The 22,323-nt window shown below is 34.0% G+C and overlaps 1 protein-coding gene across 1 annotated transcript; it reads left to right on the top strand.

Moving 5' to 3' along the window:
• The first annotated feature begins 7,390 nt into the window (after nucleotides 1-7,390).
• LOC142242404 (uncharacterized) lies at nucleotides 7,391-12,820 on the top strand. Its single transcript, XM_075313987.1, has one exon. The coding sequence runs from the start codon at nucleotides 7,391-7,393 to the stop codon at nucleotides 12,818-12,820; it is 5,430 nt and encodes a 1,809-aa protein (XP_075170102.1).
• The last annotated feature ends 9,503 nt before the right edge of the window (nucleotides 12,821-22,323 follow it).

Raw genomic sequence — 22,323 nt, 5'->3', positions numbered from 1 at the left:
ACAAAAAATATTATTTTTATGATATTCCAATCAAATTTACAAAATTAACATGTTTAGTTTTGCAGAGATTTTTCGTCAGTATATCGGCGGTCATGTCATTAGTTGGACAATATTTAAGTTCCACCTCCTTATTTCGAACCACTTCCCTCACATGGTGAAATTTGATGTCTATATGTTTTGTTCGATTGTGGAATACGGGATTTTGAGCTAACTTGTAGCTCCTTGATTATCTACGTTTAATAGAACTGGATCATCACTAATATATTCCATTTCTCTCAACAACCGCCTCAAGTATATTGCCTCCTTTGCTGCATTTGACATTGCCATATATTCGGCTTCTGTGCTACTGAGTGCCACTGTTTTTTGCTTTTTGCTTTCCCAGGATATAGCACATCCATTCATAAAGAATATATATCCAGTATAAGATTTCCGATCAGTATTGCAACTTGCCCAATCTGCATCTGCAAAACCATACAAACATTTTTGTCCACTTTTGAATAACAAACCGTAATTTACTGTTCCTGCTAGATACCGCAGAATATTTTTCGCTGCTGCTACGTGTTCAACACGAGGATCTGCATTTCTCTCAGCAAGTTTATTTACCGAATGCAAAATATCGGGTCGCGTCGTTATTGCAAGATACGTCAATGCTCCAATTATTGATTGATATTCATGTTGATTTACTTTCTTGCTATTTTCGTCACATTTAACTTGATATCCTGGCACTAACGGCAATGATGACGATTTGCAATCCTTCATTCCGTATTGTTCTAGCATGTCTTTGACATATTGAACCTGGCTTAATTTTATGTCACCCGTAATATTTTTCCGTTCAATCTCCATGCCTAGAAAATGTTGTAGTCTTCCTTTGTCACTGATATCAAATTCTGCAGCAATTTTTGATTTCAAATTCAGAATTTCTTGTTCGTCCTTGCATGCTATGATAATATCATCAACATATACTGCAACTAAGATGACCTCATTTTTCTTTTTCATTTTGTATAAACATGGCTCATTTTCGAATGGTTGAAATCCGAAACTCTTCAAAACACCATTCAATTTTTCATTCCAAACTCGCCCTGACTGTTTTAACCCATAAATGGCTTTTCGTAATTTTAAAACTTTTCCTTCTTCAATATTGCATTTTTCTGGTGGCATCATATATACGTCTTCATTTAATTCGCTGTTCAAATAAGCTGTACTTACGTCTATTTGGTGTAAGTGCATCCTCTCCTGAACAGCAATAGCCAGCAGTAACCTAATTGTAGCATATCTTACCACTGGGGAGAATGTCTCTTTGTAGTCGATCCCATATCGCTGACTACATCCTTTGGCTACCAAACGAGCTTTATATCTTTCAACTTCCCCATGCTTATTTCTCTTCAGGGCAAACACCCATTTACATCCAATTGCTTTAGACTTCGGAGGCAGTACCACTTCATCCCATGTACCACTTTTCTGCAATGGACTGAATTCGGCTTTCATAGCTTCTTGCCACTTATTTGAATTTTCGCTTTCCATAGCTTCTGCAACCGTCTGAGGTATATTTTCAGTTCTCATACCATTTAAAACGTTTACGTCTTCCGGGTTTTCCTGTTCGTTGAATCTTCGGTCTTCCAGGACCAACTCTTGGTGTCTCCTCCTGGCCATCAGAACTCGAAATTTCATCGGCTGTTCCAAAATTTTCATCGTCGTTGTTATCATTTTCTAAATTTTCGGATAGCTCCTGTTCAGTTTCAAGCTGATTATCTATGCTTTTATTTTCTACTTGTTCTTCTTGATATTTTTGCAAATAAAATGTAAAACAATCTTCTTTGGGCATTTCTCCAACATTTTCTTGAAATTTATCCTCATCGAATACAACGTCTCTTCTCTCTATCACCATTTTCTGTTTCTTATCGTATAGTCGGTATGCTTTTGAGACTAATGAGTAACCCACTATTATGTACTCTTGTCCCCTTTTTTCGAACTTGCGCTTATAATGTTTATTTAAAGCTACACAATAAGATCCAAATGTCCGTAAATGACCAACATTTGGTTTCTTACCATGCCATGCCTCATACGGTGTCCTTTATACGCTTCGTGGGACATCGGTTTCTCAAATAAGCTGCTGTCATTATAGCTTCTGCCATAGTTCATCTTCCACTCCAGCATGTAACATCATTGTTCTTGCCATCTCGACAAGCGTTCTATTGGCGCGTTCTGCCACTCCGTTTTGCTGAGGACTATAAGGAATAGTAAGCTGCCTGATTATCCCACAGCTCTTTAGATAATTGTCAAATTCTTTGTTGATATACTCCCCACCGTTGTCGCTTCGAAGAATTTTTATTTTCTTGCCAGTTTGTCTTTCTACCATTAATTGAAATTCTTTGAATTTTCCAAATACTTCGGTCTTCGATTTCAAAAAATACACAAAAATTCTCCGGGACTTGTCATCTATGAATGTCAAGAAATATTTAGAACCTCCAACGGATGGAACTGAAATTGGCGTAATGACCAATTTGTCCACATGAGAAACATTTTCCTTTGAATTGTTTCTGTTTTTCACCTTTACCTTTATAATTGTTCTTTGATGCATAACCTGAAGATTTTTTATCCTTTTCACGATTCCTGTTTGATTTTGCTGCAAATGCCTGTTGTTCCGGTAATTCTTCTTTCTCCATTTGACACTGGACAAACTTCACGTTTGTCCAAATTATTATGAATTTATTACTATTTATTTATGATTTTCTTTTATGAATTTTTAATGAATTTCAAAGAATTACTCTTTAATGAATTGCATTTTTGGATTAATGAATTATGAATTAAATTGTACTCTCTATTTTGCTTTGAATTATAAATGTGAATTATTTTGAATAACTTTTAGTAAAATCTTACTAAATTATTATCGATAAAAATCTATTGGGAATTTTTCCTAAATGAATTTAGTACTCTAAGCTCTCATCGGTTTAAGACGCTTTCTTTTGTATTCACTTTCCCTCCAACTTTCAAACGGTGAGCATCAAAACCCATTTCTCCTCTCCTTTACTTCTATATTTTAAATAAACCATTGTATTACCATCTAAACTAAAACATTCCTGTGTTATCATTTATTTTCTTTCCGGTGGTTACTTCCTCATAACATTGTTGATTGTTTCTCATTGCTCTGAGAAATAATCAACAAAACCCGCTCATACAGTCCACTTGCTTTCTACAGGGGTATTTCACCAAACAACAAATCACCTGGTTGCTCCACTTCTCTGCATTGAAATCCCCCCAGCCCTTTCATGGTCCTCCGTAGCCGTTCACTGGTAACTACACCATAAAATCCACAAACATCAACATTAACATCACAATCCACAACACTAAGGTAATCCCCCATCTCTTTACCATAGTTAGTTGTGTGAAACCGCCGGTAAGTGATACAAATCACAAAACGAACGTATGCAAACACAAAAAATCGGGAGTGATCGGTAGTGAAACGCGAAAAAAACATTATAAAAAGGTAAAAAAAAATTATTAAAACGTTTAAAAAAGTGTTAAAAGTCAATTAAAAACAGTAAAAAATAAGAAAAGTGTCCGATAAAATTTGTAAAAATTATATAAAAGTGAAGAAAATAAGGTTTAAGTCCCAAAAAGTATAAAATATATTGGTAAAAGTTAGAATAAAATCGTTAAAAGCCTGTCAAACTTCAAATAATTCCCCAAAACTTTGCTAAACTCCCATAAAAATTTATTTCCAATCCGCCAAAACATAATAAAAGAAGCAATATTCCCTATATCGGTCGAAAAAATTGTGTTTGCAAACGGTTGTTTGTATGTATGTATGTATATGTCCCAATATCTCTAAAAATTTGAAGTGCAAAAGTGCGAATTTTCTTATTATATTTGTGCAAAGGAAAAAAAGTGAAAATCCTTTAATTTCCCTGGTTGTCCGTCCGTTTAACGGTACCAAAACAGTTATTTCTGAGAAAAAATCGTCCAAAAAATTTGCAAAGTGAAGGTCAAAGCGGTCAAAGAATTTAATATTTATGCGTATGTCTCTATTAATGTATGTTTGTTTGTATATCATGTCAACATATGCATAAACGAAGTTCAGTGACTTTGCAATGTAAATGTAAAAGCAAATAGAAGAATAACAAGAAGAAGAATTTCCCCTTTTGCTTTGCAAATAAATTCATTGCTATTTACTTTGTGAACATAGAATTCCGAAAGCAGTGAAATTGTGAATAAAAAAAAAACAGTTCCACCATTATCCACCATCAAATAAACAGGTATTTCTATTATTATTTTTTTTTTCCTTTCATTTCGTTTATTTCCATCAATTCTCTTGGTTGATCTCATCAATACATTCCACAATAACAATGTACATATGATCATATGACAATCATTGTTGTTTAGTGTGTTGCCATATTAATCCCACTAACATAATAAAAAGGTGTGAAATTGACTTGAATTCAAGCAATTGGAATTAAAGGCGTATTGCATGATAATCACCATTTTCAAATATGTTACCGAAAGTAAAATAGAAGACAATACACCGGTTTGATCGTATTACACATTCAATTTCACATACACACATTACATACAATTGCACAATCATCTCTATATAATCGCACAAGCACTAATCCCATTTGCACTTTATTAATTTTTACAAATCATGAATATATATTAACATACACCGAAATTAAAATCAATATATCATTTATTTATATTATTTATTTATGGAAAAATTTATTTGAGTGTCTAATATACGGTACATGCGAAAATTTTAATGCATACACAGAGAGAAAAATTAATCAAATCCCAATAATATTGAAACGAATACCCAAAAGAATACAAACACATACAGCCATTTGTGGTACATTTAATTTTGCACAACAATTCATCACCATAAACATTTCAACAATACACGTGGAAGAATTCTTTACACTGTGAAAAATTTTTCTGTCGTTTAATTATATACACTTGGAAAATCGCCATTTTCGTTTAAATGCAATTATCAAAATATCATAAAATAAAACTATTGGTCCAAGTACACTTGGGAAAAAATATATAGAAAGAATTAAATTTCTGCCCAAATTACACTTAGAAAAAATACTAATTTGAAAAAAAAAACACGCGTAAAATTTAAGTTTGATCGAAATATTCTAAAAATTAATTATTTGCATCAAAATAGAATTTAAAGGAATATTATAAAAGGGAAGTAATTAAATAATTTGATCGAATTACACTGAAAAAATATATATAAAAATTTAAAAATCCGAAATACATTTAAAAAAAAATATTATAAAGTCAATAATTTGGATTAAAACTACACACAAACCAATTTTGCAAAGCCAGATTAAAATACACTCAAAAAATTACAAGATTTTGATAAAATTACACTCAAAAAAAAAGGTTGCTAAATTTGATTAAATTCACTTACAAATATCAAGTTTGATAAAAGTGCACTCTACAAAAATTAAATACAATTAAAAAATCTAAAATTCACTGAAAAACTAAGACATTTTTCAAACAATACACTCAAAAAAAAATCTGATTAATAATATTGAATAAATAAACTTAATAAATTGATTTTTTTAATTAAAATACAATAAACGCAAATTATTAAAAAAAAATACAAAGAAATGAAAATTCTCTAATTTTATCAAAGTACACTGCGAAAAAGTAATTTTGATCAAAAAGCAAAATTCTCTAATTTTCATCAAAATATATTAAAAAATCCAAAGTTTATTAAAATCTCTAATTTCGATCAAATACACTCAACAAAATATTTTCGAATTTTGATCTGAATGCATTAAAAATATTTGTAATTTCGATCATATCTCTCGTTTAAAATATAAAAATTGCTTATTATTATTATTAATTTTGGTTTGCACACAAAATCCAAAATTTTATTAAAATATTTACATTATTTGTCAAAATACGCGTAAAATCAAAATTGGCTACGAAAAAAAATTGAAACATACCCAGTACACTTTAAAAAATTTTCTTCGGTATCATCATAACACACTGCAGAGAAAATTCAATTTCAATCTGAATTACACTGAAGAAAATAACTCTCGATTTAATTAAGTACATTACGGAAAATTATTCAAAATTACGACACTCAGAAAAATTTTTCCTTTGTCACCCAAAATATACACTGATCAAATCAACGATTGCAACTACACTCAAAACCAACATCAACGTATGGTTTATGTATAACTCACCAAAATAACAGGTAAATTGTGTAAAGTGAACATACAACGAATATTATTTGAAATCAAAACTAGCGGCTTATATGGAAAATTGTGAACATTTATCGCAATTTCCGAATCCGAACAATAACTACATCTCTGCTCATATGTTTAAAAAGTCGAAAATATCATCGCAAAACCTAGTTGGATGATAAAACACATTTTTATCGCTATAAAATATAACATTTACATCTCTGCTTATACGATTAAAAAGTGAAATCTAACTGAAATCTAATCTCAATGCCGAGTTGGCTTGTAAAACATAATTTTCTCGCTCTGTAAAATTAACATCTCTTGCTCTGTGAGCTGTATTATTATATTTGTCTATTGTGCTATATCGAAATTTGAAGAAATTTTTTAACTTTATTAAGGATATATGATTTTTTCGAAGACACTCAAGAAAGTCGTATTTCTTTTGAATTGGTTCAATATATTTCTCGTTGAAACTTAAATTTCTCGCTCTGTGAAGCTTACTATTATATGGCCTGTTGTGCTTACAAGAGTATTTGGAGGAATTGTTGAACTTTCTTGGAGACATATGATTTTTTTCTATTCTAATGAATTTTAGAAAGTCATAGTTCATTTGAATGAGTTCAATATATTTCGCTAAAATCGAACTTTACTGTGAAACACTCTCAATGAAATTTGATAACATCTTCTCTCCTCAATGAAAGATAAAACTTTGTTTTTTATGAAAATCATCTATTTCTGTTGAAAATTTGGTTTGAATCAATTTTTATCGAAATCGAATTCGTCAATTTCGTCACATTCTATATAAAATAGAACATCTCGGTATTTGTGGGAACAAAATTAAATTTTTTTCAATTACATTTCATGAACTGCAATCAATTAAAATTGATTCATTACATTTCTTTGCATATTTAACTCATCAGTTATTCTCTTGAACAAGTAAACTACTATATTTTCGCAACATTTGCAAACACCGCTAATTAGTTTATTGGTTCAGGGGATACATTTTCTCATTAAACGCGAATAAACGGTTGGAGGTCACCCGCAAAACTTCACATTTACATTTCATATACGTAAACATTTTGGTTCTCACTGAGTATCAACGATTCTGTTTTATTCCATCGATAAATCCCGCAGATTCGATTTTCCCGACTAAGTCGACGGATTTTAATAACGATATAATTTGATTTGTTACCGATATGAATCCTACAAATAATCCTAGTGACCCTTCATCTGGACATTCTGGATCCAGCGGTTCTTCAAATATCAAAGCGGCGGGAACTGCATCTCCTGCTTACGACAGATTTCTCTTCGATTGTGAATATTTGATACTTTTCTGTACACAATTCGAACAGTGTGATATCGGAGACCAAACGGACTCTGTATTGGAAGTCAAATTGGAAGACTTGGAAAAAAGATGGCAACAACTTCAAACTTCGTACCAAACTATAATGCTATCTCCAAGCTCTACTGATCCAAAGGACATTAAAGCTAATGCTAAGATAAATTTCAATGCCAGTTCAGAGGCATATTATACCGCAAGGTCTCAAATTTTAGATATTCTAAGAATATCTGGAGGCCATACACGACAACAAGCCAGACATAGTCTAATTCCCGAATATGTTCCGCAGAATCGAAATCCTGTTCCAATCTCCTCTCATGAGTCGAACGACAGCTATATTAAAGTCCCTCCTTGTGATACCGAGGTGTTTAAAGGTGGTTACGAGGAGTGGCCCTCGTTCCGTGACATGTTCACGGCAGTTTATGTCAATCATCCGAAATTAACCCCCGCTCAAAAACTTTACCATTTACGCAATAAGACCAGAGGCCCAGCTGGAGCAATTGTCAAGCGTTATACTTTATGCAATGAGAATTTCTCTTTGGCGTGGGACGCGCTCAAGTCTCGCTATGAGAATAAACGAGTTTTGGTCGACAATCAATTAAAAATTCTCTTTAATATTCCCGTTGCATCTGTAGAGAACAGTGAATCAATTCAAAGGATTCAATCTACAGTTAATGATTGTTTATGTACACTTCGAACGCTCGATGTCGACGTAAGTGGTTGGGATCCAATTCTCATTTATTTAATTTCTACTAAATTACCCGATGAGACTCTTTCTCTATGGGAACAATCCCTTAGATCTCATCGAGAATTGCCAACATGGAACCAACTTGATGAATTTTTGATAAATAGATTCGAAGTAGTTGAACGCATATCAAGTATTCGATACACCAAGCAGCAACATACCAACTCATCTCAAATCTCCAATAAAACTGATCATACCATTAAAGGCTCATCTCAGGGCTCTGGCAAGATTCAAACGTATCATTCTCAAGAAAAACTTGCATCTACATGCATTCTTTGTGAAACAAATCATACTTTGCGAGTTTGTCCGAAGTTCCGACAACTTACCGCACAACAACGTGTAGATGTGGTATACAAACATAAAATTTGCAGTAATTGTCTTTCATCATCTCACCTCAAAACGAACTGCAAAAGCATTAACACTTGTATTATTTGTCATAAATCCCATCACAGTTTGCTTCATCTCAGAAATAATTACAATGAGAATAAAAACCGAGGTCCTGTAAACAATGAATCTATAAATGAAAGCCAGAATCATCAAAAGCCCACTAAAAATGTTACAAATCAATTGCCGTTAGATGAAGGTCCCTCTTCGTCAATGCAAATTAATTCCTCACACATTCAAGCAAATTTTGCTTCAAATAATGATATGATTTTGCTTCGAACTGCTTTAGTGCAGATTGAACACATGGGAGAATTTTTCACGGTCAGAGCTCTAATAGATCCGGGCTCTCAACGAACTTTTATTTCTCAGCGAATCCAGAACCTATTACAGCTTCCAACAATTAAGGCCAACTTTGAGATATCAGGAATTGGAGGTCAAATTCAGAAATCTGACAAGCTATGCCAGATGGTTATAGTTTCGAAAAACCGAGACATTCGTTTTAGCGTATCTGCTATTGTATTACCAAATGTAACCAAGAAACTTCCTACTGTTTCATTCGAAATTCCGAATCCTTCTGAATTAAACGATCTCGAGTTGGCGGATCCACATTTTAATAAGTCTTCCCATATTGATTTGGTTCTTGGAAACGATTCTGAACGTTTCATTAACATTGACGGAATCAAAAAGAATATATGTGGAGAAACCTCTGCGTATAATACAATATTCGGTTGGGTACTTAGTGGTCCAATGCGGACTGAAACTATATTATCATTCTCTGTAAATGTTCTCGAATCCGAAGGGACTGCTCTCAGCGATTTGTTGAGAAAATTTTGGGAACAGGAAGAAGTACCAACCTCCCATCTCGTCTCAGCTGCTGATGCGTTCTGTGAGGAATTTTATAAAAAAACTACTACTCGAATTTCAAATGGTCGTTACATGGTGAGACTTCCTTTTAGGGAAGAGTTTTCTCAATCAATGTACTTGGGCTCATCGAGATTTATTGCTATGGCACAATATAATCATATGGAACGCAATTTATCCAAGAATTCTGAATTAAGAACTCAATACAATGAAGTTCTCAACGAGTACATTGAACTTGACCACGCAGAAGAGACATCGTCTCGTGAAATATGTTCCGATGGCAAGTTTAACTCATTTTATTTACCACACCATGCGGTGATACGACCCGAACACAAGTCGACAAAAGTTCGAATCGTCTTTAATGCATCACGGAAAACAAAGTCAGGTTTCTCCCTGAATGATGTATTGCATACGGGTCCGACTTTACAATCTGATCTCACCTCTATAATTTTGAATTGGCGAAAATATCAATACGTTTTCTGCGGTGATATTCAGAAAATGTATAGACAAATTCTTTTACACCCGCATGACAGACCCTACCAACGTATTTTATTGCGGGGTTCTACAGATGGTCCTATCAAAGACTATCAACTTAAAACTGTCACTTTTGGCATCAACTGTGCCCCTTTTCTCGCTATACGCACTCTATTGCAATTAGCATCTGAGTATGAAGGAAAATATCCCAGAGTTGCGGAGATTCTTAGGCGGGAGACATATGTTGATGACATTTTGTCGGGAGGTTTCTCAATGGAAGAAGCCCTGAAGGCACAAGCTGAATTAATTGAAGTTTTAACTCAAGCAGGATTTCCTCTCAAGAAAATAATAGCAAATGACCCGGAATTACTTTCTCACATCCCATCTCAAGATTTATACGATTCAGACTTCTTGCGGTTTCATGAATCAAGTTCAACAAAAACTTTAGGAGTGAAATGGAATGCTTTATCCGATTCATTCACATATTCATTGAAACCCTTTGAATGTAATCAATTGATGACAAAGCGCATGGTATTATCGGCTATTGCGCAATTATTTGATCCTGCGGGGTGGATAGCTCCAGTCATCATCAGATCCAAAATCTTAATGCAGCAGTTATGGCTCGAAGGTATTGGATGGGATGACAACCTTAGCCCAGAATCTCAATCAACCTGGGAGAGGCTGGTGTCTGATCTTTCTCACGTAAATTCCATTACTATACCAAGATGGTTACAATACTGTCCAAGTGACAAACTAGAGATTCACGGTTTCTCAGATGCGTCTCAGGCCGCATATTGTGCATGCGTTTATATTCGCTGCCAAACTCAAAAATTTGTCGTCTTCTCTAATCTGCTTGTTGCTAAAAGTAAAGTTGCACCGCTTAAACCAGTTTGTTTACCGAGATTGGAATTGAATGGCGCATATCTTTTAGCGAAGCTGGTTAAATACGTTGTCTCAACATTAAACTTTAAATTCAGTGCCATAACATTATGGACAGATTCTTCTATAGTACTGGGATGGCTTTCGAAACCCCCTTGGTCTTGGGAGACATATGTGGCGAATCGGACCGCTCAGATTCACGATCTGGTTCCGGAAGGTATTTGGCGTCATGTTCCCACGCATGATAACCCAGCCGATTTAGGCACTAGGGGCTGCCGGCCCCAAGATTTGGTTGATAATTCTTTATGGTTTAATGGTCCGAACTGGTTGACTAGGCCACACACAGCCTGGCCAGAAAATAATCCCCTTGTGGCTCCGGAGATCGGAAAACGTACAACCGTTCACACATATCATGATGCGATTGAGGAGCCAGACATCTTACTCAGATTTTCGTCCTATACTCGTGCATTACGAGTAATATCATATATGTTTAGATTTTACAACAATTGTCTCAGTCGAATTAAATCGAGATCGAGACTTTCGCAACCATTTCTTACGCAACATGAGGTGAAATTGGTGAAATTTCGTCTAATCACATTATCTCAGAGTAAATTTTACCCAGTTGAATATAACAATCTCCTTCAGTCTAAATTAATAGAAAATAAGAGCACATTGAAGTGTTTGAATCCTTTTCTTGATCAAGAGAATATTATGCGAGTGAATGGAAGGCTGGCTGATTCATCTCTGTCGTACAACGAACGCTACCCTATAATTCTTCCGGGGAATTCTCGTCTCTGTTTTTTATATTTGTCACACTTACACCAGGTGCTGGCACACGCTGATTGTACCCTAATGTGTAGGATGGTACAAACAGAATTTTATATCTCACGTCTGAAACCAAGAGTGAAAAGTATCATACATAAATGTAAAACATGCATCATATTTAAACAGAAATCATGCAGCCAAATAATGGCTCCTCTTCCACCCTTGAGATGTACTCTTTCTCCTCCCTTTCATATAACAGGCATTGATTTTGCAGGGCCTTTTGAACTAAAAAGTTCCACATTGCGAAGATCTCCTATCATAAAAGGCTACGTCTCAATTTTTGTCTGTTTCGCGACTAAAGCTATCCATTTGGAGCCTTGCTCGGAACTCTCATCACTGGCATTTGAAGCCGCATTCACACGATTCGTCGGGAGGCGGGGGCTACCCCAAAGGGTTGTTTCCGATAATGGGAGAAATTTTATTGGGGCTAGTCGGAAAATGCTGAAAGAATTCGCCAGCTTTGTTAAAACGACAGCTCACGATATCTCTCAGAAATATTCAGCTCATGGCTTCGAATGGCAATTTATTCCACCCCACGCACCCCATATGGGAGGACTGTGGGAATCGGCGGTCAAAAGCTTTAAGCATCATTTTAAGCGCATTGCTGGAGCACACCGATTCACATTTGAACAATTTGCAACAATTCTCGCACGAATAGAGGGAATTCTCAATTCACGACCGATCTCAGCAATCTCAGAGGATCCCTCAGATTTGTTGGCACTGACACCAGGTCATTTTTTAAAAGGGTCACCGATCATGTCCTTCCCAGAAACACCAGCACAGAATATTTCACTAGTTAATAGATGGACGAAGTTGAAAGCTCTTCACCACCAATTTGCCATAAGGTGGAAAGAGGACTACCTCAAAACTCTACATAAACGATATAAATGGAAAAACTCTTCCCCGAATTTAAAGATAGGTGATCTCGTTGCAGTAATGGATGATCTGCTTCCACCTAACGACTGGCGTTTAGGTCGAATTGTTGATACTCACCGTGGTTCCGATGATAATATACGGGTGGCGGATGTTAGAATCGCATCCGGGATAATCACACGACCAATTGTTAAATTATGCTACTTACCACTTCTAGATCAAACTCCTTCCGACTCATCCACCTAACATTAGAACCTCTCATGATCATTACTTTTCCCAACTTTTTCTTTCCCACTCCATTTCCATTTCCTACACTAAAGTCATATCCCATTACAGATCCTTTCATCCCAAAATGTCGTATCATCGGGTTTATGAATGCGCCATTTGCAAGGAAAGGCACTCTTTGCGTGACTGTCCTATTTTTATTATGATGACGGTAGCGGATAGACGGGTTACAGTACGCAATCACAAGTACTGTATGAACTGCCTCGCGAAAAGCCACACTGTTGAGAACTGCCACTCTTCGCAAACGTGCCGAAAGTGCGGTTACCAGCACCATACGATGCTTCACCCTCAGATCTCCTTGACTCCTACAGCCACGACTCCATCCTGCTTCACCCCGAGAACGACCACTAGAAGACCCAACACCACTCCGCAAACCAATGCATCTGCACGACGACGGCCGACAGTAACTCGTACTGTAAGGACTACAAGACGAACGATGAAGAAGAATCCGATAGCCCAGCAACCTGCCTCGTCGACCCGGAGGCCAACGAAACCAAACCGAGCCAATAAGAAGAATAAGAAGCGTCCAGCAAAAGCAAAACTGAACCAGCAGGTGCTCGCAGAAGCCATCAAGTCCTTAGCCACGGTCCTATGCCAACCAGATTTTGCGTAAGAGCAAGGCCGGGGGCATGGACAAACTTCACGTTTGTCCAAATTATTATGAATTTATTACTATTTATTTATGATTTTCTTTTATGAATTTTTAATGAATTTCAATGAATTACTCTTTAATGAATTGCATTTTTGGATTAATGAATTATGAATTAAATTGTACTCTCTATTTTGCTTTGAATTATAAATGTGAATTATTTTGAATAACTTTTAGTAAAATCTTACTAAATTATTATCGATAAAAATCTATTGGGAATTTTTCCTAAATGAATTTAGTACTCTAAGCTCTCATCGGTTTAAGACGCTTTCTTTTGTATTCACTTTCCCTCCAACTTTCAAACGGTGAGCATCAAAACCCATTTCTCCTCTCCTTTACTTCTATATTTTAAATAAACCATTGTATTACCATCTAAACTAAAACATTCCTGTGTTATCATTTATTTTCTTTCCGGTGGTTACTTCCTCATAACATTGTTGATTGTTTCTCATTGCTCTGAGAAATAATCAACAAAACCCGCTCATACAGTCCACTTGCTTTCTACAGGGGTATTTCACCAAACAACAAATCACCTGGTTGCTCCACTTCTCTGCATTGAAATCCCCCCAGCCCTTTCAGACACTTTCTCTCAGCTTCCTCTAGAAGTTTCTGCTTCAATGATGAAAAAATAGGCAATTTGTCCCTCGTTTCGATTGCTACTACAAAATTTTCATAATGTCTTGGAAGGCTCGTCAATAGCATTATAGTTAAAAGCTCCTCCTGAATCTGTATTCCTATTTCGGCTAATTTTTCAGATATTTCCACAAATTCGTTAAGATGTTGCGTCATATTACCATTTTCCTTTATAGCCAAACACAGCAACTTCTTGTACAATGCCACTTTCTGCATTGGTCCTTGAGGTTTGTGAACTTCTTGTAATTTTATCCATGCCTCCAACGATGTGTTGCAATTCTTTATTAAATTTAGCTGAGATGGTTTCACGCTTAAGATTATAGTTGCAAGAGCTTTCTGGTCTTCCTCGACCAATTTTGTTGTTTCGGCATCTTTCTTTGCTAGATCTATTTTTTGGACCCCGCTGACTATACCCCATTGACCACAATGGATGAGCACGCTTCTCATCTGAATGCGCCAGCTTTCATAGTTGCCCTCTTCCAGCTTTTCAATTTGGCAGATGGAATTCATAATTTCAGTCAATTATTCTTTTTTTTCACAAAATTTCAAAATGTCACAGTATTCAAAAAACACACATGCACACGCATATGTTCTGGGCCCATAACCTGTTAGTTAGAATCGTTTTTTATTGACTGACTTTAAAATATTTACAATGAATACATATTATAAGGAATGTTACAAACTCAATGACTACTATGATAAATATAAAATACTAAAATGCAAAGTTAAGTGAAAACATACATGTTGTATTCGAGATATATCAAATCATAACTTCAATAAAAAGCAGTTTTTCATATAAAAATTTCAATTTTTTTAGGTTTTGGGTGGATTTTTCAATTTTTTGAGGGTGGTCACGAACAGCGTTGCCAGAATTGTTTCACCAAAAACCGCTAGATTTGCCCAAAAAACTAGCCAAAAAAAGCTAAAAAATTCTAAAAAATAGCTAGAAAAAAAGCTAAATTTTTTTGTAACAAAAGTCACATTTTTGATTGAAATTTAACAAACTTAAAGGCTGTTTTTCACTTAAAATGCATATTATTTTAATTGTATTCATATTAATTCAATTTATGTGAGACTGTAAGAAAATCTAAGTCATATTAGCTCTGTTTGCGTACTCGATACATTTTGATTACTATAGCAAATTTTTACTGGAAGTCCTTCGTTTATATTTCCTAGTAAAAACATTTTTCCCAATAAACTTGCAATTGTCAGCTGGTTAATCATCAGCAAGTCCAATGTGCGATATATTGCAGAATGTCACATAGAACTGCATTAGAAAATATCAATATATTTCGTTTTAACTGAAATAATGATAAATTCGAAACCCATTCTAACTGTCTTGCAAGTTTATATTGAATAACTTTTATTCGAAAATTTCCCATACAAACCTATTGTTGTCCAATTTTCGTAAATGTAAATCCATTCCATTAATATAAAGCAGATTTGTTTTGATCCTATCACTACGAATTTTTTATTGCATTTTTTGATGTTAAAAAAATAATACCACATTTAAAACTTTATTTCCTTAATTATTTCTATGTTCGCTTCCAAAGATTTTGTACACTAATGATTTTGGTATTGATTCCGAGTCAAATTTGAATTTATTCGTTTTTTCAGTTTTTTCTTCATGAGCTAACGACAACGTGCTAACGACAACTTAAATTTCCAAATTCAGACTCGACTTTAAGTACAAATTATTCTATGTATACGTTTTTAAAATAAAATGTTGAAAAACCTCTTCTATTTTTGAACGCTATTTTGGTTTGTGGTCAAAATACAAAAACTCCACAAATTAAAAGACTATTTAATTAATTTTAGGATTTTTTTTAGAATTGACCCAAGCCTTCTTTCATGAAAAGATAGCCATTTTTAAGTTGAATCACTTAACTATAAGGACGAAACGACTTTATCGTCTTTTGGACAAGGCCAACAGTTAATATAAGAGAAATTCACAAATGCTATTATAACCAAAATTCGCGTTCGTATTTTAAGGACATGAAATCTTTGGCCTCACGACAATATTTTTTGCAGTGTACAAAGCAATTCACATCTACTATTTTAATTTAGTAATATCATACTTTAGAATATTATAATAACATAAAAAGGATAAACGAGTCAAATGCTAATATTCCTAATAATTTACTGACAGTTTATAGAAGGAATTTGTATGGTAATAGTAGATTTAAAGTTTATAACTTTTTATAACTTTTATGAATACGAGGGAAAGCTTTACAACAAGGTGTATTTGCTGCAAAAATGCCCGCATAATAGCTGGAATAATTATTAATGTTTCAATTGAGCTTTGAAATATGTTGAAAACCTTATTCTGGCAGCAAGGCTTAGATAAGTACGATGTTTTATCCATATTTCAATAGGAACATGTCGAAAATAAAAAAACCAAAAATAGCTAAAAGGGACATGAAAAAGGCCAGAAAAAAAGCTAAAAGCTAAATGCATTTTTTTCCCGCTAAACGTCTTCAAAAAAAGCCAAATCTAGCGGGAAAAAAGCTAAATTGGCAACGCTGGTCACGAATTAAAGTCATTTTCGCTCTAGGACGCTTAGTTTAGGAGATATGAGCAAAAGAAGTTTTTCGTATAAAAATTTAAATTTTTTTAGGTTTTGGGTGGATTTTTCACTTTTTTGGGGGTGGTCACGAATTAAAGTCATTTTCGCTCTAGGACGCATATTTAAGGAGATATGGGCAAAAGAAGTTTTTCATATAAAAATTTACATTTTTTTAGGTTTTGGGTGGATTTTTCACTTTTTTGAGGGTGGTCACGAATTAAAGTCATCTTCGCTCTAGGACGCATATTTAAGGAGATATGGGCAAAAGAAGTTTTTCATATAAAAATTCAATTTTTTTAGGTTTTGGGTGGATTTTTCACTTTTTTGGGGGTGGTCACGAATTAAAGTCCTTTTCGCTCTAGGACGCATATTTAAGGAGATATGGGCAAAAGAAGTTTTTCATATAAAAATTTAAATTATTTTAAATTAAAGTCCTTTTCGCTCTAGGACGCATATTTAAGGAGATATGGGCAAAAGAAGTTTTTCATATAAAAATTTCAATTTTTTTAGGTTTTGGGTGGATTTTTAAATTTTTTGGGGGTGGTCACGAATTAAAGTCCTTGTCGCTCTAGGACGCATATTTAAGGAGATATGGGCAAAAGAAGTTTTTCATATAAAAATTTCAATTTTTTTAGGTTTTGGGTGGATTTTTCACTTTTTTGAGGGTGGTCACGAATTAAAGTCCTTTTCGCTCTAGGACGCATATTTAAGGAGATATGGGCAAAAGAAGTTTTTCATATAAAAATTTACATTTTTTTAGGTTTTGGGTGGATTTTTCAATTTTTTGGGGGTGGTCACGAATTAAAGTCCTTTTCGCTCTAGGACGCATATTTAAGGAGATATGGGCAAAAGAAGTTTTTCATATAAAAATTTACATTTTTTTAGGTTTTGGGTGGATTTTTCAATTTTTTGGGGGTGGTCACGAATTAAAGTCCTTTTCGCTCTAGGACGCATATTTAAGGAGATATGGGCAAAAGAAGTTTTTCATATAAAAATTTCAATTTTTTTAGGTTTTGGGTGGATTTTTCAATTTTTTGGGGGTATTCACGAATTAAAGTCCTTTTCGCTCTAGGACGCATATCTAAGGAGATATGGGCAAAATAAGTTTTTCATATAAAAATTTCAATTTTTTTAGGTTTTGGGTGGATTTTTCACTTTTTTGAGGGTGGTCACGAATTAAAGTCCTTTTCGCTCTAGGACGCATATTTAAGGAGATATGGGCAAAAGAAGTTTTTCATATAAAAATTTCAATTTTTTTAGGTTTTGGGTGGATTTTTCAACTTTTTGAGGGTGGTCACGAATTAAAGCCCTTTTCGCTCTAGGACGCATATTTAAGGAGATATGGGCAAAAGAAGTTTTTCATATAAAAATTTAAATTATTTTAGGTTTTGGGTGGATTTTTCAATTTTTTGAGGGTGGTCACGAATTAAAGTCCTTTTCGCTCTAGGACGCATATTTAAGGAGATATGGGCAAAAGAAGTTTTTCATATAAAAATTTCAATTATTTTAGGTTTTGGGTGGATTTTTCAATTTTTTGAGGGTGGTCACGAATTAAAGTCCTTTTCGCTCTAGGACGCATATTTAAGGAGATATGGGCAAAAGAAGTTTTTCATATAAAAATTTCAATTTTTTTAGGTTTTGGGTGGATTTTTCACTTTTTTGAGGGTGGTCACGAATTAAAGTCCTTTTCGCTCTAGGACGCATATTTAAGGAGATATGGGCAAAAGAAGTTGTTCATATAAAAATTTACATTTTTTTAGGTTTTGGGTGGATTTTTCAATTTTTTGGGGGTGGTCACGAATTAAAGTCCTTTTCGCTCTAGGACGCATATTTAAGGAGATATGGGCAAAAGAAGTTTTTCATATAAAAATTTCATTTATTTTAGGTTTTGGTTGGATTTTTCAATTTTTTGAGGGTGGTCACGAATTAAAGTCCTTTTCGCTCTAGGACGAATATTTAAGGAGATATGGGCAAAAGAAGTTTTTCATATAAAAATTTCAATTTTTTTAGGTTTTGGGTGGATTTTTAAATTTTTTGGGGGTGGTCACGAATTAAAGTCCTTTTCGCTCTAGGACGCATATTTAAGGAGATATGGGCAAAAGAAGTTTTTCATATAAAAATTTAAATTATTTTAGGTTTTGGGTGGATTTTTCAATTTTTTGAGGGTGGTCACGAATTAAAGTCCTTTTCGCTCTAGGACGCATATTTAAGGAGATATGGGCAAAAGAAGTTTTTCATATAAAAATTTCAATTTTTTTAGGTTTTGGGTTGATTTTTCAATTTTTTGGGGGTGGTCACGAATTAAAGTCCTTTTCGCTCTAGGACGCATATTTAAGGAGATATGGGCAAAAGAAGTTTTTCATATAAAAATTTCAATTTTTTTAGGTTTTGGGTGGATTTTTCACTTTTTTGAGGGTGGTCACGAATTAAAGTCCTTTTCGCTCTAGGACGCATATTTAAGGAGATATGGGCAAAAGAAGTTTTTCATATAAAAATTTAAATTATTTTAGGTTTTGGGTGGGTTTTTCAATTTTTTGAGGGTGGTCACGAATTAAAGTCCTTTTCGCTCTAGGACGCATATTTAAGGAGATATGGGCAAAAGAAGTTTTTCATATAAAAATTTAATTTTTTTTAGGTTTTGGGTGGATTTTTAAATTTTTTGAGGGTGGTCACGAATTAAAGTCCTTTTCGCTCTAGGACGCATATTTAAGGAGATATGGGCAAAAGAAGTTTTTCATATAAAAATTTACATTTTTTTAGGTTTTGGGTGGATTTTTCAATTTTTTGGGGGTGTTCACGAATTAAAGTCATTTTCGCTCTAGGACGCATATTTAAGGAGATATGGGCAAAAGAAGTTTTTCATATAAAAATTTCAATTTTTTTAGGTTTTGTGTGGATTTTTCACTTTTTTGAGGGTGGTCACGAATTAAAGCCCTTTTCGCTCTAGGACGCATATTTAAGGAGATATGGGCAAAAGAAGTTTTTCATATAAAAATTTCAATTTTTTTAGGTTTTGTGTGGATTTTTCACTTTTTTGAGGGTGGTCACGAATTAAAGCCCTTTTCGCTCTAGGACGCATATTTAAGGAGATATGGGCAAAAGAAGTTTTTCATATAAAAATTTAAATTATTTTAGGTTTTGGGTGGATTTTTAAATTTTTTGGAGGTTGTCACGAATTAAAGTCTTTTTCGCTCTAGGACGCATATTTAAGGAGATATGGGCAAAAGAAGTTTTTCATATAAAAATTTCAATTTTTTTAGGTTTTGGGTGGATTTTTCAATTTTTTGGGGGTGGTCACGAATTAAAGTCCTTTTCGCTCTAGGACGCATATTTAAGGAGATATGGGCAAAAGAAGTTTTTCATATAAAAATTTCAATTTTTTTAGGTTTTGGGTGGATTTTTCAATTTTTTGGGGGTGGTCACGAATTAAAGTCCTTTTCGCTCTAGGACGCATATTTAAGGAGATATGGGCAAAAGAAGTTTTTCATATAAAAATTTCAATTTTTTTAGGTTTTGCGTGGATTTTTCACTTTTTTGAGGGTGGTCACGAATTAAAGTCCTTTTCGCTCTAGGGCGCATATTTAAGGAGATATGGGCAAAAGAAGTTTTTCGTATAAAAATTTAAATTTTTTTAGGTTTTGGGTGGATTTTTCAATTTTTTGGGGGTGGTCACGAATTAAAGTCCTTTTCGCTCTAGGACGCATATTTAAGGAGATATGGGCAAAAGAAGTTTTTCATATAAAAATTTCAATTTTTTTAGGTTTTGGGTGGATTTTTCAATTTTTTGGGGGTGGTCACGAATTAAAGTCCTTTTCGCTCTAGGACGCATATTTAAGGAGATATGGGCAAAAGAAGTTTTTCATATAAAAATTCAATTTTTTAAGGTTTTGGGTGGATTTTTCAATTTTTTGAGGGTGGTCACGAATTAAAGTCTTTTTCGCTCTAGGACGCATATTTAAGGAGATATGGGCAAAAGAAGTTTTTCATATAAAAATTTCAATTTTTTTAGGTTTTGGGTGGATTTTTCACTTTTTTGGGGGTGGTCACGAATTAAAGTCCTTTTCGCTCTAGGACGCATATTTAAGGAGATATGGGCAAAAGAAGTTTTTCATATAAAAATTTCAATTTTTTTAGGTTTTGGGTGGATTTTTCAATTTTTTGGGGGTATTCACGAATTAAAGTCCTTTTCGCTCTAGGACGCATATTTAAGGAGATATGGGCAAAATAAGTTTTTCATATAAAAATTTCAATTTTTTTAGGTTTTGGGTGGATTTTTCACTTTTTTGAGGGTGGTCACGAATTAAAGTCCTTTTCGCTCTAGGACGCATATTTAAGGAGATATGGGCAAAAGAAGTTTTTCATATAAAAATTTCAATTTTTTAGGTTTTGGGTGGATTTTTCAATTTTTTGAGGGTGGTCACGAATTAAAGTCCTTTTCGCTCTAGGACGCATATTTAAGGAGATATGGGCAAAAGAAGTTTTTCATATAAAAATTTCAATTTTTTTAGGTTTTGGGTGGATTTTTCAATTTTTTGAGGGTGGTCACGAATTAAAGTCCTTTTCGCTCTAGGACGCATATTTAAGGAGATATGGGCAAAAGAAGTTTTTCATATAAAAATTTCAATTTTTATTAGGTTTTGGGTGGATTTTTCAATTTTTTGAGGGTGGTCACAAATTAAAGTCCTTTTCGCTCTAGGACGCATATTTAAGGAGATATGGGCAAAAGAAGTTTTTCATATAAAAATTCAATTTTTTTAGGTTTTGGGTGGATTTTTCAATTTTTTGGGGGTGGTCACGAATTAAAGTCCTTTTCGCTCTAGGACGCATATTTAAGGAGATATGGGCAAAATAAGTTTTTCATATAAAAATTCAATTTTTTAGGTTTTGGGTGGATTTTTCAATTTTTTGGGGGTGGTCACGAATTAAAGTCCTTTTCGCTCTAGGACGCATATTTAAGGAGATATGGGCAAAAGAAGTTTTTCATATAAAAATTCAATTTTTTTTAAGTTTTGGGTGGATTTTTCAATTTTTTGAGGGTGGTCACGAATTAAAGTCCTTTTCGCTCTAGGACGCATATTTAAGGAGATATGGGCAAAAGAAGTCTTTCATATAAAAATTAAATTTTTTAAGGTTTTGGGTGGATTTTTCAATTTTTTGAGGGTGGTCACGAATTAAAGTCCTTTTCGCTCTAGGACGCATATTTAAGGAGATATGGGCAAAAGAAGTTTTTCATATAAAAATTTCAATTTTTTTAGGTGTTGGGTGGATTTTTCAATTTTTTTAAGGCTGGTCACGAATTAAAGTCATTTTCGCTCTAGGACGCATATTTAAGGAGATATGGGCAAAAGAAGTTTTTCATATAAAAATTTCAATTTTTTTAGGTTTTGGGTGGATTTTTCAATTTTTTGAGGGTGGTCACGAATTAAAGTCATTTTCGCTCTAGGACGCATATTTAAGGAGATATGGCCAAAGAAGTTTTTCATATAAAAATTTACATTTTTTTAGGTTTTGGGTGGATTTTTCAATTTTTTGGGGGTGGTCACGAATTAAAGTCATTTTCGCTCTAGGACGCTTAGTTTAGGAGATATGGGCAAAAGAAGTTTTTCATATAAAAAT

This window comes from Haematobia irritans, unplaced genomic scaffold (assembly GCF_050003625.1).
Source record: "Haematobia irritans isolate KBUSLIRL unplaced genomic scaffold, ASM5000362v1 scaffold_10, whole genome shotgun sequence".
NCBI classification, from domain to species: Eukaryota; Metazoa; Arthropoda; class Insecta; order Diptera; family Muscidae; genus Haematobia; species Haematobia irritans.
Note: the sequence above shows the minus strand (reverse complement) of the source record. Positions and strands in the feature narration are given on the sequence as shown.